Source organism: Chiloscyllium plagiosum, chromosome 13 (assembly GCF_004010195.1).
Source record: "Chiloscyllium plagiosum isolate BGI_BamShark_2017 chromosome 13, ASM401019v2, whole genome shotgun sequence".
Taxonomy (NCBI): Eukaryota; Metazoa; Chordata; class Chondrichthyes; order Orectolobiformes; family Hemiscylliidae; genus Chiloscyllium; species Chiloscyllium plagiosum.
In genome coordinates this window covers 45,347,175-45,363,591 of record NC_057722.1, presented here as the reverse complement: position 1 = coordinate 45,363,591, position 16,417 = coordinate 45,347,175, and the positions used below count along the sequence as shown (strand labels likewise).

General features: G+C 41.7%; 1 protein-coding gene across 1 annotated transcript; it reads right to left on the bottom strand.

Moving 5' to 3' along the window:
- Positions 1-8,911: 8,911 nt before the first annotated feature.
- fam43a (family with sequence similarity 43 member A) lies at positions 8,912-14,962 on the bottom strand. The gene has a single exon (XM_043702283.1). The coding sequence runs from the start codon at positions 14,219-14,221 to the stop codon at positions 13,154-13,156; it is 1,068 nt and encodes a 355-aa protein (XP_043558218.1). The 5' UTR covers positions 14,222-14,962; the 3' UTR covers positions 8,912-13,153.
- Positions 14,963-16,417: the final 1,455 nt, after the last annotated feature.

Here is a 16,417-nt window from a genome sequence, read left to right as displayed (position 1 = left end):
GTACTAAAGACTCCCCAATAGACAGAGGGAAATTCAGAAACAAATCTGGAAGGAGATTTCAGTTATCTGTACGAATAATAGGGTGGTTATGTTAGGGTATTTCAACTTTCCAAACATAGACTGGGACTGCCATAGTGTTAAGGGCTTGGATGGAGAGGAATTTGTTAAGCATGTACAAGAAAATTTTCTGATTTAGTATGTGGATGTACGTACGAGAGAAGGAACAAAACTTGATCTATTTGTGGGAAATAAGGCAGGGCAGGTGACTGAAGGGTCAGTGGGGGAGCACTTTGGAGTCAGTGACCAAAATTCTATCAGTTTTAAAATAGGATGGAAAAGGATAGACTGGATCTAAACGTTTAAGTTCTGAATTGGAGGAGGCCAATTTTGACAGTATTTGGCAAGAACTTTCAAAAGTTGATTTGGGGGCGGATGTTCCCAAATGGCTAGAAAATAGGAAGCCTTCAGAAATGAGATAATGAGAGTCCAGAGACAGTATGTTCCTGTCAAGGTGAAGGGCAAAGCTGGTAGGTGTAGGAAATGCTGGATGAATAGAGAAATTGAAATTTTGATTAAGAATAAGAAGGAAGCATATATCAGGTACAGACAGAAGAAATTGAGTGATTCCCCAGAAGAGTATAAAAGCAGTTGAAGTATATTTAAGAGGAAAATCAGGAGGGCAAAAAGGGGACATGAGATAGCTTTGGCAAATAGAGTTAAGGAGAATACAAAGGGATTCTGTAATACATTAAGGACAAAACAAAGTAACTTGGGAGAGCTCAGGTCCCTTAAAGATCAGCAAGGCTACCTTTGTGTGGAACCACAGGTGATGGGGGAGATTTTAAACAAATCTTTTGCATCAGTATTTACTGTGAAGAAGGATATAGAAGATACAGAATTGGGGAAATAAATAGCAACATCTTGAAAAATGTCCATAGTACAGAGGAGGAGGTGCTGAATGTCTTAAAACAGATAAAGGTGGATAAACCCCCGGTGTATCCGCGAACTCTGTGGGAAGCTGGGGAAGTGATTGCTGGGCCCCTTGCTTAGATATTCTTATCATTGATAATCACAGGTGAGGCACTGGATGACTCAAGGTTGTCTAACGTGGTGCCACTATTTAAGAAAAGAGATAAGGAAAAGCCAGGGAACTATATACCATTGAGCCTGATGGTGGGTAAGTTGTTGGAGGGAATCCTGAGTGATAGGATTTACATGTATTTAGAAAGGAAAGGTCTGATTAGGGATAGTCAACATGGCTTTGTGCGTGGGAAATCATGTATCACAAACTTTAGCTTTTTGAAGAAGTAATAAAGAGGATTGATCAGGGCAGAGTGGTAGACGTGATCTATATGGACTTCAGTAAGGCATTTGACAAGGTTCCTTGTGGTAGACTGGTTAGCAAGGTTAGATCAGATAGAAGACAGAAAGAGCTAGCTGTTTGAATACGGAACTGGCTCAGAGTACAATGGGATCTTGATTAGATGGGCCAATGGGCTGAGGAGTGGCAGATGGAGTTTAATTTACATAAATGTGAGGTGCTACATTTTGGAAAGGCAAATCAAGGCATGACTTATACACTTAATGGTAAGGTCCTGGAGAGTGTTGCTGAACAAAGAGACCTTGGAGTTCAGGTTCATAGTCGCTTGAAAATGGTGTCACATGTAGATAGGATAGCATTTGGTATGCTTGCCTTTATTGGTCATTGCATTGAGAAAGGGATTTGGGAGATCATTTTGAGGCTGTACAGGACATTGGTTAGGCCATTATTGGAATAATGCATAAAATTCTGGTCTCCTTGCTATAGGAATGATGTTGTGAAATGTGAAGGGGTTCAGAAAAGATTTAGAAAGATGTTGCCAGGGTTGGAGTGTTTGAGCTATAGGGAGAGGCTGAATAGACTGAGACAACTTTTCCTGGAGAACGGAGGCTGAGGGGTGATCTTATCGAGGTTTATAAAATCATAAAGGGCATGGATAGGGTAGGAGAGTCCAAAACTAGAGTTATTGCTTTGAGATGAGAGGGAAAAGTTTAAAAGAGACCTAAGGGGCAACATCTTCACATAGAGGGTGGTGCGTGTATGGAATGAGCTGCCAGAAAAAATATTACCAGGTGGAGGCTGGTGCAATTACATTAAAATGACAGTGACATTGAAAAGACATCTAGATGGATATTTGAAAGAAAGGGTTTAGAGGGTATTGGGCCAAATGCTGGCAAATGGGACTAGATTTATTTACGATATCTGGTTGGCATGGATGAGTTGACTGAATGGTCAGTGTCTGTGCTGTATACCATTATGACCGTATAACAGAACTATCCAGCAGCACCTGCTTAATAATAACTTGCTCACTCACAGCCAGCTTGTGTTCCACAAGACCACTCAGCTCCTGACCTCATTACAGTTTGTTTCAAGCTGACAAAAGAGCTGAATTCCAGAGGTGAGGTGAGAGTGTCAGCCCTTGACATTAACACAACATTCGAAAGAGTAGGAGACCAAGCAAAACTGACATTGATATGAATTAGGGAAAACTTTCTACTGGTGCAATCATACCTGGCATTTGTGAATATGTTTGTAATTTTTGGAGGTCAGTCACCTTAACTCCAGAATATCTCTGCAGGAGTTCCTCCAGTTAGCGTCCTGGGCTGAAACATCTTTAGTTGCTTCACCAATGACGTTCCCACCGCTATAAGATCAGAAGTGGGATATTGGTCAATGATTGCACAATGTTCAGCATTGTTCATGACTCCTCAGATACTGAAGCAGATCCCCCCATGTTCAAATGCAGCAAACCTGACTTGGGCTGAAAAGTGGCAAGTAACATTCATGTCACAAATGTGCCAGGCAGTGACCATCTCCAATAAGAGATAATCTAATCATCACCCTATGACATTTAATGGCATTGTTATCCCTGAATCTCCCACAATCAACATCCTGGGAGTTTACCATTGATCAGAAACTGATCTAAACTTGCCATTTAAATATAGCAGTGATAAGAGCTATCAAAGTCTAGGAATACTGCAGCAAATAACTCACCTCCTGATTCCCAAAGCCCATCCATGCATTTACAAGCACAAGTTAGGAGTTTGATGAAATACTCCCCACTTGCATGATGAATGCAGCCTCAGCAGCACTCAAGAAGATTGACACCATCCAGGTCAAAGCAGCTGATTGATTGGCACCACATTCACAAACATCTACTTCCTCCATCACCATCACCAAATGTATGGAATGAGTTGCCAGAGGAAGTGGTGGAGACTGGTACAATTGAGCACTTAAAAGGCATCTTGGTGGGTATATAAAAAGGAAGGGTTAGAGGGATATGGGCTAAGTGCTAGCAAATGGAACTCAATTAATTTAGGATATCTGGTCGGCATTGACCAGTTGGACCAAAGGGTTTGTTACCATACTGTACTTCTCTATGTTGCTAATGTTCAATAGCAACAGTGTGTACCATCTATAAGATGCATTGCAGAAATTCATCAAAGATCCTTAGCACCACCTTCCAAATCTACAACCACTTTTATCTCGAATGACAAGGGCAGCTGATACATGACAATACCACCATGTGCAAGTTCCATGCCAAGTCACTCACCATTCTCACATCAAAATGCACTTCCAGTGATTCAAGAAAGCAGCTCACCACCACTTTCTCGGAATTAACTAGAGATAGGAAATAAAAGCTGGCTAAGTCAAGGCGACCATAGTCCCATGAGCAAATTTTTTAAAAATAGTGCATGCAAGGTTGAAATGATTGGATTGTTGAAGTGGGCCAGGTTAGTAATTTCATATGTCAATTTTAATTCAGTTCTATCATACTGTAAGTTCTGAAACATTTTTTTCCTTTCAGTCTTACTGCTGATCCTGTATAACTTTACTATTCTGGAAGCAATAGTTTAACCTTTGCACCGAAAGACACTATTAAGTCCATCAAGTCCTGTTGGCTCTACTTAAGGCAATGGGTTCCACTTCAATGCCCCCTCCCATCTACAAGGCACAATTAAGGAATGTGATAGAATACTCCTCAGTAGCTTGGATCAGTGTAAGTTTACTTTGTCAAGTGTCCATGTAATTTCCTTTCGAAATCATTCACTGTCACTGCTTTCACCAACCACATGTGCTATATGTTCCAGGTCACTACCACTGACTGAGTAAAAATCTGCTTTCTCACATCTCCCTTAGTCTCTTGCTCAAACTCAAACTAGTTAAATCTGTACCCCCTACTCCTTGTACCATCAGTCAATTGGAGAACATTTTCTTACTCTCCATTTTCTAAATTTGTCATAACTGTGTACACTTCGATAAATCTCATTTCCACCAAGGAAAAGAATCCTAGTTTCTCCAACGTAGTCTTGTAACGAAAATCCCCCAGCCATCGAAGCATTCTGGTAAATTTTCTTTAAACGCAGCCGAAATCCTCACATCCTTCCAAAAGGGTGATGACCAAAGCTTTTGTGCAATAGTCTAGTTTTGGCCCTGCATAATTTACTAACTGCTCTCTCATTATGTCCTGCCACCTTCAAAGATTGATGTGCATGAATCTCCAGGATCTTCCGTCCCTGTACACTCCTTAGAATTGAGCAGTTAAGTCTCTATTGTCTCTTCCTACTCCTTCTTCAAAACCACATCACTTCACAGATTTTGTTTAAAATTCAATCTGGCATTTGACTGCCGATTCTGTTGATGCAACTATATCCTGTTGCCGTTGATTCTAACCTTCAAGTTTAGAATTATTGGCAAGTTCTGAAATTTTACTTTGTATGCTGATATACAAGTTATTTATATATACTAAAAATGAAATGATTGCAGCACTGATCCCTGAGGACTACAACTGAAAATGTGTATAGGGTAAAAGCAGGCAGGGAAAGAGCTAAGTTCTGAGTTCTGTGAAACAAGAGGTTCGGCTGAGCATAACTCAGATCAGATATCAACTTACAGTTAACAATGGTGTGCTGGAAGCAAGGATAATGGGTTAACAAGGTGGAAAAGCAGTCATTATGTAGAGCCATTCAACAATGTTAGAAGCATTCAGTATGCAAGGTCAGCTAACATGGGGAAAAGTATCCATTATGTGAACCCAGTTAACAAGTTTAAGAACATTCATTGTATAACAGTAAAGGGCTTGGTCTCTGCTATTGATATTTGTTGATTATAACGGTCACCCAACTAATATGTATGTTGCCTTATCTGGATGCTCCTCCTTGTAAAATGTCTATATAGTTCATTGAGAAACTGCTGTTCCAGAGAAGACCATGAACTCATGTCTCGGTGATTGTTCTCTTTCCCTCCAGAGCCCGAAATAAAGATGAAGGAGGTAAACCCATACTGTGTCTCTGGGAGTTTTGCTTCGACTGAAGGGGGTGCGGGGAAGGGGAATGGGATGACACAACTAACCTCCAATCTGAAAAATAACATTTAATGACTCGCTGTTTTTTGTCCTTAAGACCATACTTCTTTCCAAGCTGACATTGAATTTCTTGTTCCATGAGCTTCAAGTTTGTTAACTATCTGTCATAATTTGTCAAATACTTTCTTAAACTTGTATGGACAATATTCACTGCTTTTGCTCGTGAAAATTCTCTATTACTTCTTCAAAAAAGAATAATTTTCACTGTTCAATCATGATCTGCCATTTTTGAAATCTGCACACCCTATCATAAACCGAAAACTCTTGAATTGCCATCTTCTCTTCCCTGTTGGTTCTATACAGATCTCATTAAAAGAAACAAACATAATATTGAACTCATATAAGTCTATTTACCTTCCATTTTAAAAATGAGTGCTGATACTGAATCTTTATCAAAAACAAGTATCAACAACTTATCCTCCAATACTGCATTTAGGTAAATTAGAAAGCTGAATTCCTGATTGGAACAATTTCAGGTATAAATGCTCTTGATTGATTAAACAAAAAAGTCTGATGCTTTTAAAAAGGAATTAACAGTACTAGTATCAGTAATCAATGTTGTGAAGTGGAGAGTAAATGGATGGAATGTCACCTTTGGTTACTAACATGTACTGTAACATATAAAGTGACAGCTTGCATTTAACAGGATTTTCATAGACTGAATGGGAAACATCTGTGTAAGAGTCAAATTTTCACAAGGTCAAATTACTTCATGCTCATGGATGAAGAACAACTGAAAGCTTTAGCAGAATGCTAAAATGTTTTCAAGACTGAACTACAATGTCTTCAACGTTAAGAATGTGATGGCTATCAAATGGTTACAAGGGAAAACAAAGTCAGGTTCAAGGGTAATGGAAATGAAAGTTACTCATGGCTCTTCATCTGGAAATAATAAACCATATTTTGAAATTGTTTTGTCAAACCTTTAGGTTTCATTTTTTAAAATTCGATCATGAGCAGGTATATGTTTTTTTTTTCTATTTTTGACTTTCCCCCACACACTACTGCCTAACAGCGGTAGTGTTTACTTTTCCCCAGTACCCATGTCATGTGTGTGCAGGTGTAAGACACAGTGAAGAATAACAAATGCGTAAATCTTTATTTATAATCCACACCAGGAGGAAAGGAAATACCAGAGTGGGCAGTGACAAGCAGTTCCCTTCTCGACAAAAGGCAATGCTGCCTGATCATAAAAGTGATGAGGAAGGTGGGGATCAAATTAAAATAGAGTAGGAGGGAGAAATAAAATACTCCACTCCCTCCGGTGCCCACCTCTCCCTGAACAGCTCAAGGGTGTTGGTGGACACTGCATGCTCCTTCTCCAGGGACACCTGGGCTCAAACGTAATCACGGAGCTTTATGTGTTTAAAATGTTTAGATCCTTGTCCCAGTTTGATAGCTAAATATAATTCTGTCAGCTGAAATTGCCAATACTTAATTTCACTTTGTAAATGTCATTTCTCTTGTTTGTGCGAAAAGCTGTAGCGAATCAATACTGCCATTAGAACATTGTGAAGCATGGAAGATAGAACATGTATATTTGGCGTCTGGGGGAAATAATGAAGCGGATACTAACTCAAGACAGCTTTCTCGAGAAAAATTGCCTGGCTGAATTGAGCTCCCGGCAGAGACTAGGATTGTTTTTTTTTCTGTACAATAAAACAGACAGTTCACTGATATAATGAATGTACAAAACAGAAAGATTTTTAAAAATTCAAAATCATGATGCTGTACAAAACACAATTTTATTTTTGCATGGAAGTAAATCCAATTGAGGTAATCAGGAGTATACTTAAGAGGGAAATCAGAAGAGCAAAAAGGGGACATAAGATAGCTTTGGCAAATAGGCTTAAGGAGAATCCAAAGGGTTTTTAGAAATACATTAAGGACAAAAGGGTAACTAGGAGAGAATAGGGCCCCTCAAAGATCAGCAAGGCGCCCTTTGTGTGGAGCCGCAGGGCGAGATACTAAACGAGTATTTTGCATCAGTGTTTATTGTGGAGGAGGACATGGAAGATATAGAATGTGGGCAAATAGATGGTGACATCTTGAAAAATTTCCATATTACAGTTGGATGTCTTGAAACACATAAAAGTGGATAAATCCCTAGGGCCTGATTAGGTATACCCTAGAACTTTGTGTGAAGTGAGGGAAGTGATTGCTGGGCCCCTTGCTGAGATATTTGTATCATCAATAGTCACAGGTGAGGTGCCAGAATACTGGGGATTGGCTAACGTGGTGCCACTATTTAAGAAGGGTGGTAAGGGCAAGCCAGGGAACTATAGACCAGTGAGCCTGACATCGGTGATGGGCAAGTTGTTGGAGGGAATCCTGAGGGACAGGATGTATATGTATTTGGAAAGGCAAGGACTGATTAGGGATGGTCAACATGGCTTTGTGCGTGGGAAATCATGTCTCACAAGCTTGATTGAGGTTTTTGAAGAAATAACAAAGAGGATTGATGAGGGCAGAGCATTAGATGTGATCTATGTGGACTTCAGTAAGGCGTTCGACAAGGTTCCCCATGGGAGACTGGTTAGCAAGGTTAGATCTCATGAAATACAGGCAGTACTAGCCATTTGGATACAGAACTGGCTCAAAAGTAGAAGACAGAGGGTGTTGGTGGAGGGTTGCTTTTCAGATTTTTCATCATTTATATAAATGATTTGGATGTGAGCATAAGAGGTATAGTTAGTACGTTTGCAGATGACACCAACATTGAAGGTGTAGTGGACAGCGAAGAAGGTTACCTCAGATTACAATGGGCTCTTATCAGATGGGCCAATGGGCTGAGGAGTGGCAGATGGAGTTTAATTTAGATAAATGCAAGGTGCTACACTTTGGGAAAGCAAATCTCAAAAGGACTTGTATACTTAATGGTAAGGTCCTGGGGAGTGTTGCTGAACAAAGAGACCTTGGAGTCACGTTCATAGTATTTGGTATGCTTTCCTTTATTGGTCAGAGCACTGAGTATAGGAGTTGGGACATCATGTTGCAACTGCACAGGACATTGGTTAGGCCACTTTTGGAATATGGCTTGCAATTCTGGTCTCCTTCCTATCGGAAGGATGTTGTGAAACTTGAAAGAGTTCAGAAAAGATTTACAAGGGTATTGCCAGGATTAGAGGATTCAAGCTGTAGGGAGAGGCTGAATAGGCTGGGTCTGTTTTCCCTGGAGCGCTGGAGGCTGAGGGGTGACCTTACAGAGGTTTATAAAATCATGAGGGGCATGGATAGGATAAATAGAGAAAGTATTTTCCCTGGGGTGGGGGAGTCCAGAACTAGAGGGCATAGGTTTTGGGTGAGAGGGGAAAGACATAAAAGAGACCTAAGAGGCAACTTTTTCACGCAGAGGGTGGTACATGTATAGAATGAGCTGCCAGAGGAAGTGGTGAAGGCTGGTATAATTGCAACATTTAAAAGGCATCAGGATGGGTATATGAATAGGAAGGGTTTAGAGGGATTTGGGCCAAGTGCTCGCAAATGGGACTAGATTGAGTTGGGATATCTGGTCGGCGTGGACAAGTTGGACTGAAGCATCTGCTTCCGTGCTGTACATTTCTATGACTTTATGAGAGATGCCTCATTTTTGCACTATTCTTGGGGAGGCTGATGTTATCACCCCTGAAACATCGTAAATCTAATAATCAACCAGATTTTACTGAATCCATATAACATTGTACAATATGAACATGAAATACTACAAAAATATATAGTTGCAGATTGAGTGTAAAAGGCAGATACTCCTCCACAGGGAGAAAGAGAAGGGGAATTAGCAGATGAATCATAGTCTCGACTTCCTTTCTTTGTGTGCTGCCTAACACGAACACCTCACTTATCTCCCGGTTGTGTTTGCTCCAATATATTCTGACATCTCAGCCCTGAGATAGATCATTATAATGATCAGGACGATCACATATACAACCACTGTACAACTGCAGAAACAAAGAGATTTGAGTGCACACGTTGATTGTACACAACAAGAAGACTTTAAGTTCTTACAAAACACCAACGGCATATTTTCTCAGAACTAAATTGTTGTGTTTGAAATACCATCTGTTACTGCCACATGACAGAAGGAACTTGCTATTATCTCTAATCCTGTCTTTTCTCACAGACATGTTTAGGTCTCAAACATTAATGTATTGGGATGCCACTTTCTGGTGATCCAATTTACAATATATTTTACATGCCATATTTTAAGCTGGGCTGAATCATGATAAGCTAGATTTAATCAGTTCATGCGACCAGCCATACTTTGCCTATAAGGTTTCAAAAAGAAAAAGCTGAGGATGGGACTTTTAATTGAAATCATTTTTCATCAAAATACATCAGGTTAAATAATCTGAATGTAGATTTAAATAATAATTTTTTTTACCACCACTTGAGTGCTAGGGAACAAGTTCAATTTGAATCCTTTACAACACTGTAGTTGATTTCCATTAATACGCACTTATCAGACTGGTATCAACTTTTCTCGGTATATAAATTCATGAGAAGACATTTAACGCATACAGCAAATTATCAAAACAAATTATCACTAAAAATGGAAGGATATCAGAAATCACTTCCATCTGTATTTGACTAACATTCCTAGCTGTTTTCACTATATATTGGTTTGCAAGATCAAAAGGTATATGGAACTTTAGCCTAGAAGGACAGGATCAAAATAAGTCCATAATAAATAACCGTGGGTACATGTGTAGGTATATGAATTTTAGTTTGCAAATCTTTTTCCTACTTTACAATAGCATACTGCTATTATTATTCATAGATCTTGATATAATCATGCATACTAGAACTATACCTTAAAATTCTAGTACATCTCATTTTTACATTGACTTTATTGTTTGAGTTTGTGTCAACAAAAAAGTATGGACACTTTTTCATCAAATATTCAAAAAAATAACATCTATCTTGCTTGTACAGATTTACATTCAGTATGTACAGTACGGTTAGGACACCCAATGCTTGCTGCATCCTTCATTCGCACAGCAAAGAAATGATATTATATCTGATGACAAAATTATTTACAGACAATAAAACACTGGTTAAGAAGTCACAACAGTGCAATATACAAACCACAGAGCGTAACAGGCAAGGATAAATTCTGTGACTCAGTTAAGAGGTTGTAAACAAATACTTAAGACTATTAAACATGGTATTTAACTGAATGTGAAAAATAGTGTTCATTCCATAATGAGAAATTACAAATGTAAAGAATTCATTCTATACATTGATGAGAATCTATTCAGTCAAATCCAATAATAACTTCAATGTAATATAGATTGTTTTTCTTTGTCTTAACACACTCTGATAAAGTTGCAATACTCTAAAATGGGTGACAGCAAGTTGGCAGCCAGGTTTTCAGCTCTCACAATCTTTTGTTTCTATTGACTTTACAGTCAGTGTAAAGATAATTCATTGTCGGCCATTTTACACCATCATCCAAAATCAACATTACCTCTATGGTTTGTTAAGAAGACATTACATAATTTCCTTCAGCATTGATTGCAACTCCCAACTTATTTTACCAGATTATTGTACCTCTGTGGCAAAAATATTGTGTGTTAATTAGATATCTTTGACCATCGATAGAATTTTATGGAGCCATTAATCTAAATGGCAAAAGTTCCTAATAGTGCAGTAATTACTTTCACAGTGCTGACCTTTATGTTAAATTGATACTATAATATAGAGTGTCTCATTGATTTAAACTTATGATTTTTCATACACAAAGTCTGTATAAGATACCAGATGTGTCCTCTTTCAAAAATCATTTTTTGGTTTCCCTTCTGATTTTAACATGCATTCTAGATTTCTGAAATCAAAGTAGCTGAATTGGATAAGAGGTGTTAACGTGTGTAGACATGTTGTTCAGTCTTCAAAATGTGTATTTAATACAAAATATCTTTCAACAGATTTCAAAGATCTCCTTTGAATCAATAGTCTTTTCTGGGACTTGCCAAGTGTCTCAAAACATAATGTTTCCAAATAGAAAATGCAGGGAACATGATTCTTTATGTATAACTTTGGTGTGTCTCTGAGGAAAGCTTCAGATTTTGGACATTCAAACCAACAACTTCTTCCATCAGCACAAAGGGAAATCAAATGAAAGACAACGACATGAGGGAGAAAGTAACCACTGATATTTCAAAAGAGCAAGCCATCATGAAGCCATTAAAGCTAAAGATGAAGAACTGACTGAGGGGAGGAATTAAATCGTAAAGACAGAACAATTAATTAAATTGTCATTAAGATTTTCCTTAACAATTAAGACTATTGCAAATTAACATAATGAAATGGCAAAACACTAGGTAGTAGCTACAATCATGACTGAAACATATTCTTTGGGGAAGAAATTGGTTCATGCCTGAATACAAACACAGGTCACATTGTCTGACTGTAACATGAGTTCCCTAAGAGGAAAGCATGTGATTTACTGGGAATTCGTCAATGGATTTCATTACCACAAAACCGATGATTGCCAAGTGACAACTGGGCATTCCAGTGAAGTTCACCTGTCCTGTCCAACCCAGAACAAGACTGGCTAGCTCTGAGGTCAGAAACAGCTCTATAGTAGGTCTAAGGGTGGAGGTGAAAGGGATCAGGCAAAGTAATGTGGCTGCTAACTTCAATGGTGTAGTGAAGAGTTAGACTACTGCTTCTTCTGGCTCCACATTAAGTAAAAACAAGTTTGCTTGTCCTAGTATTGGTGACCTCCATCCATTCCCTCAAAAAACATTGCTTAGGTAGCAATAGTTCTGGTAAAACTAATCAGAACTTCTGCAGTGTCAACTCTGCCTAATTTTTGACCAGTTTCAGGGCAGGAACATTAAATAGGAATTAGGTTCCTCAATAGTCATTACGTTAACTCAAGTTTAAGGTGGATGCTAGGGACACCAGAATATAGCCTGAGCCAAAATAGTGTTGAATACATTTCAGACACCCCTAGACATAGTCCGATCAAATTAGATCTGAAAAACAAGGAAATGAGGTCCAGTTCTGAAACCAAAGGGTATGAGAAATTAAGTTCTCAAAATGAGGTATGATCTGTCAGATCTGACACATATGATTACATTGTGGGATGTGGTTACTATTGGAAAACGTTAATGAATTTGCCAAAATGTGATGTTTTACTTTGCACAGCTGAGACCAGCCAATTACTCTAAGTATGGCAGAACCTTTGATAATGGTGATCCATCTATTTCTAGTTTATCTGCCAGTCACATTACTGAAATACTGCACAGGAATAACACTGCGGTGCTGCCCGTCCTTTTACAAACTGTAGTTGTGGCTTGGAGGGAGATGCGTGAGGAGAGGGAATTTGATGCTAAAATGGTCAATAGCAGCCACTGTGCGAGATGTTGCAGTGAATAGGGCGGAGAGAGCTGGATCAACGCCTGGTCAGTTTCAAGAGGGTCCCGGCTTCCACGGGAAGTTTCTTGTAAACAGGGAGCAAACCGGCACACACAAATCGCAACTTCCATTTCTAAATGTTAAACTCTCCACTTACTGATTAAAGCAACGATTAAAGTCGACACAAATCGTAAGCCGGTTAGTGCCCTTTTAAAAAAAGTCTGTTCTGTGCTTTTCCTTTCTCTTCACTGCACACAGTTATGGTTTTCCCCTCTTTTAGCATCTTATTGTTAGTGTAATGGTGAGATAGGGGTGGGGGGAATAACACACTGTCAGTTCGTGTTGTAATGGGAAGCCGACCGCAAAGAAAACTTGAAGCAATTGTACAATTATCCCATTTCTTGCAAGTCGCCGTCTTCACTGCCATCCGTCGCAACCACGGGCTCCTGATCACTCGCCCCGCTTCCCAGGGATGACTCGCTGCTCGTACTTTCCCCAGATAGTAACCTGGTCACTCTCAGATCAGCTCTCAGTAACTGGACATCGTTTCCTATAGTCAGCTGGCCCAGATCACTGATCATTTCACAAAGGTCCTGCTGCTCGTTTCTGTCTGAGGCTTCCACAGTGTCCAGAATGTCCTCGTACTCCAGACTCAGCTCCAGGTCGGCTTTCTCTTCCTGTTGCTCTCCCACCAGGTCCTCGGTGATGGAGCCCAGCTTCGGGGCGCTCCGGCTCCTTTCCACCGGGGGCTTGTAACTGCACTGACCGTTCATCAGCTTCCTGAGGGGCACTAGGGGGATGGTCTGCTCCCCGATCAGCTTCTGCTGCTGGTGCCTGGCATCGTCCCTCCTCTTGAGCCTCTTAAACTCGGCCAGGGCGTTACTGGTGGTCTGGTACAGGAGCAGGGCCATCGCCTTCGCCTTCTCGGCTTTGGAGACCAACACGGCGTGGCATCTCAGCATGACCGCCTTGTGCTTCAGTTCGTGTCGGTAGATCCAGGCGAAGATTCTGGGCGATCTGGGATCCGCCACACAGTAGGTGATCCTGTGTAAAAGGTAGAGATGGCCGGGTCTCTTCGCCTTGCCGTCCACATGGACCATGCGGATTCCTTGAGAACTGATGGTCAGCTTCATCTTGGTGCCGTTTTTACCCTGTTCACTTTTGGACCAGATTTTGGTCACGGCCACATCGGCACAGCCTTCCCCTTTGGACTGGATGGTGGTGGCATTGCCGAGGTATAAGACTGTGTAGGTGGGATCTTCCCCGGTGATGGTGATCTTCCTCCTCCTGGATTTGAACATGCTGCAGACTCGGTTGAGAGCGCTCTCTGACACCAGGTCCGGGCACGCACGGGTGAAGGAAGTCAGACTGCTGTAGTTCAGACTCACCGAGTAACCGAGCTGCTTCGGCTGCCGCTTCTCGACCAAGTCCAATTTGTTTTTCTTCCAAGGTAACATCGCTGGTATCGGGAGATTTGGATTGTTAAAATCTTAGGACGATCGGGCAATTAGCGCCGCCCCCGATCATTGTCCATTATCCGGGCCGGCTTTCCCCTCGGTGACCGCTCACTAGCTGCCTTCAGATCTCTTGCACTTCTCATGTTTCTGACACTGACTCGATGTTAAGTTGATACAGTCCCGGGCTGAGAGATGTAAATATAGAGTGGAGTGAACCATCCAGTCACTGGAGCGGGGAGGAGCAACACCGCCTCACATAGAGGAAGTTATCACCATTGATTTATCCCCCAAACAGGGCACAATGAATCTAATTTTAAAAAAAAATGCACTTTGCGTTTCAATGTGATTAATATGTAATAAGATTCGAGACATTGCCAGCGCATGTTTCAGTTCATGGAAGTACTTGAATGGAGTACGACCAACTGGGAGTACAGCGTGTGAATTGTTCATGATAATGTTGCGCTCCTAAACTGGGCGAAAAGGGGAGGAGCACGGATTCCATCACTAGATTGCACTGTGCTCCCAAGGGGATGGGGAGGGTGCCCCCAAGGCTTCATGCAGTTTAGGGTTTGAGTTCCACAGAAGCAGAAAGATGGCCTGTTTCAGCTTATCTCCGCCCGGAGCAGCAGCAATGAAACGCGGCAGCCTGCTTCCTGATCCCGGTTCGAATGAGCTCAGCTGGAAGATATTCGATCAGGACTTGACTGCACTGCCACCTGCAGTCAGAAACCTTACCGACTAACCCCCAGCCCCAGATTAATGATGGGTTCCCTGAAAGGGCTGACTTCAGAGAAACTCAGTGACAAGGGGAACCATCATTAGTTAGACTGTTACATCGTCTGTCTTTGGAAGATTTTAGCTTGATTACACTGATTGGGTTTATGAAAAGTTGTATTGAAGGAATAGGATATTCTACTTTCAGGTATCACAAAATAGTTCAAATATTCCACCTCTGGTTTTTAGACTCCAGACAGATAATTGACTTACATCATGCCTGTTATATATTCCAGAGGTATAAACAATGACTGCAGATGCTAGAAACCAGATTCTGGATTAGAGTGGTGCTGGAAAAGCACAGCAGTTCAGGCAGCATCCGAGGAGCGGGAAAATCGACGTTTTGGTCCCGGAACTTCCCACATAAGTTCGAGACACCACCCATGCCCTCCACCTCATCCAAGACATCAGTTTCCCCGGCCCCCAATGCCTCATCTTCACCATGGATATCCAATCACTCTACACCTCCATCTGCCATGACCAGGGCCTCTAAGCCATCCGTTTCTTCCTTTCCTGACGTCCCCAACAGTACTCTTGCACCAACACTCTCATTCGTTTGGCCGAACTGGTCCTCACCCTTAGCAATTTCTCCTTCGAATCCTCCCATTTCCTCCAGACCAATGGGGTAGCCATGGGCACCCGTATTGGCCCCAACTATGCCTGTCTCTTTGTTGGCTACGTAGAACAGTTCATCTTCCGTAGTTACACCAGCACCACTCCCCACCTCTTCCTCCGCTACATTGATGACTGCATTGGTGCCACCTCGTGCTCCCACGAGGAGGTTGAGCAATTCATCAACTTCACCAACACATTCCACTCTGACCTTAAATTTAACTGGACCATCTCTGACACCTCCCTCCCCCTCCTGGACCTCTCCATCTCCATCAGTGACGACCGACTTGACACTGACATTTTCTACAAACCCACCGACTCCCACAGCTACCTGGATTACACCTCTTCCCACCCTACCTCTTGCAAAAATGCCATCCCGTATCCCCAATTCCTCCGCCCCCGCCGTATCTGCTCCCAGGAGGAGCGGTTCCACCACAGAACACACCAGATGGCCACCTTCTTTAGAGACCGCAATTTCCCATCCCACGTGGTTAAAGATGCCCTCCAACGCATCACGTCCACATCCCGCACCTCCGCCCTCAGACCCAACCCCTCCAACCGCAACAAGGACAGAACGCCCCTGGTGCCCACCTTCCACCCTACCAACCTTCGCACAAACCAAATCATCCGCCGACATTTCCGCCACCTCCAAACAGACACCACCACCAGGGATATATTTCCCTCCCCACCCCTCTCCGCCTTCCGCAAAGACCGTTCCCTCCGTGACTACCTGGTCAGGTCCACGCCCCCCTACCACCCACCCTCCCATCCTGGCACTATCCCCTCCCACCGCAGGAACTGTAAAACCTG